Source organism: Neltuma alba, unplaced genomic scaffold, assembly GCF_004799145.2.
Source record: "Neltuma alba isolate B1F8T4 unplaced genomic scaffold, ASM479914v2 tig00011086_pilon, whole genome shotgun sequence".
NCBI lineage: Eukaryota > Viridiplantae > Streptophyta > Magnoliopsida > Fabales > Fabaceae > Neltuma > Neltuma alba.
The window spans coordinates 181022-183066 of record NW_021635827.1 but is presented as its reverse complement, the minus strand read 5'-3'; the positions used below and the strand labels follow the sequence as shown (position 1 = coordinate 183066).

The 2045-nt window shown below is 30.9% G+C and overlaps 1 protein-coding gene across 1 annotated transcript; it reads right to left on the bottom strand.

Moving 5' to 3' along the window:
• On the bottom strand, positions 1-879 carry LOC114761158 (F-box/LRR-repeat protein 13-like). Its single transcript, XM_028950485.1, has one exon. It carries the CDS (start codon positions 877-879, stop codon positions 1-3), a length of 879 nt encoding a protein of 292 aa, XP_028806318.1.
• Between the last annotated feature and the right edge of the window lie 1166 nt (positions 880-2045).

The following is a 2045-nucleotide window of genomic DNA, read 5'->3' as shown; positions in this document are numbered from 1 at the left end:
CTATGAATCTAATAGCAACAGTACAAAATCCAACATAAATTTCTGATACTGAGAGTTATTATTTCTGACGCATAAGGATATATTTTCGAACATTTGGCTTTTCAAACTAGTGATGGAAATGGTCCTCAAATCTCTTGCATTGTTGAGAATAAACATCGCAACCTTAAACTCACTTTCTTTTCCCTTGAAATCCACCAGGAATTTCTTCAATGTGCCCAGAAAAGATGGAACATTTGGTCTGAGCAAATTTCCAAGAAGTCTGTAGTTTGTGAACTCAAGATCATGCACAACAATATGTTTAAGTACCAGTTCTTCAACATTGGCACATCCAGAAAAGATCTTTACAACACATTTATAATCTTCAAACCGAACGCGTTCCAAATGCAAGACTTTAAGGGAAGGCAAATTAACCAAGAGAGGAGTATCTATACGTACCTCATGCAATTTCAAAACCCTAATGGCACTGCAGACAAATATGTTAGAAGGAACACTAATTTGAAACAAGTACGGAACACTTAGCTCTATTTGCTCGACTTTGCGATTTATAGCTGCTTTTAACCAACCATCAATCTTACGATCGTCTAGATAGTAATAATCAACACAATTGAGACGAAGTAGCTTGATGGTTGTGGAATCATTATCGGAGATGAGAACTTTGTCAACGAAACGTTCGAAGGATCCAAAACGACGATGACAAAAGGATTTGGCGTCGAGGTCAAGAGTGGGCAATCCAATCCAAAGTGAAGTCCATCTCTTAGATAAGATGCTTGTGGAAATGGCTTCTTTAGTATTAAGAAGAGAGAGTATGTGTTGAAGCAGTGAGTCTGGTAAGTTGCTAATTCTATCTCCTGATGCTACTTGGGATTTTGATTTTGCCATAACGTAGGCTTTTCTGTGGGAAGCAAGTATGAGAAATGAAGGTTTTAGTTGAAATCCAAGGTTTAGGATAGTAGTGAGTCCGGTAAATAGCTTCTTGATTAATTCTGTTTGAGCCGAGCTTTTATTGCATACCAAAATTGTAAAATACTGAATATAGGGAATCTAATCCGAATTCAGTGCTCATTGTGATATCCGAATCTAATTTCATTAGATGGTTAATGATAATTTCGTTTTCATCAAAAACATAAGAATAAAGTATTTCATGCGAAAAGATATTTAAGAATGAAGGAGTTAAATAACATTTGTATCATCAATTTTAATATAGTCGGCTATATGAAAGATGAGCAACCCATGAAACCGGATATATTTAAGGCAATCACTTTTTTTCCAAAAAAAAAAAAGGGAATTAAAATTTGTTTCGTATAATTTGTTTTGTTTAAACTGAGTGCTTATTATTTGATATTTTCATTTTAATTGATAAATTTTATGAAATTTTATTTATAGAAATACAGTGGTGTTAAAATAACGTGAAAATGAAGGAGAGTCCACAAAATTCATGAATGTATACAAATTAAAATCAACAATTGATATACACAAGGATAAATGCCTGCAACAGATCAAACTATAATGACTTCCTTGAAACAAAATAAATTACAGGGACCTAATTAACTATTGAAATAAACTATAGGAATTTACAGATTAATTTTTCTTTAAAAATTATTAAAGATATATACTACTTTTGATCCTTAATATAAGACTTAGTTAACTAATTTAGAAAAAATTAAGAAAATTATTTTAGTTATTTGTAATAAATAGGTGTTGTCTTTTCTAGAATATCCTTAATAATCATGTATATTAGCTAAAATTATCATATGATAGAACTGTTAATATATGCAACTACTACTTTAAAAAGATAAATAAATTTGAGAAATAAATTGTATTGCGGTCGAACCAAATTTAATGTCAAACTATTTCCTATATTAAGTATTGGAAGTAATATATTTTTAGAGCTATGATTAAATTGGCCATTTAAAAATTAGAATTCAAATCTATTCAGTTTACCCAAATCTTGGAACTTTGATATTCAATGCGAATTCTATAATTAAATAATTAATTATCGCTCATTGCAGACCGTCTCTTTCGGGAAATAGTTGTTAATATCCTTC

Coding starts and splice junctions, on each gene's coding strand:
- LOC114761158 (XM_028950485.1), bottom strand. CDS start 879: ATGGCAAAATCAAAATCCCAAGTAGCATCAGGAGATAGAATTAGCAAC.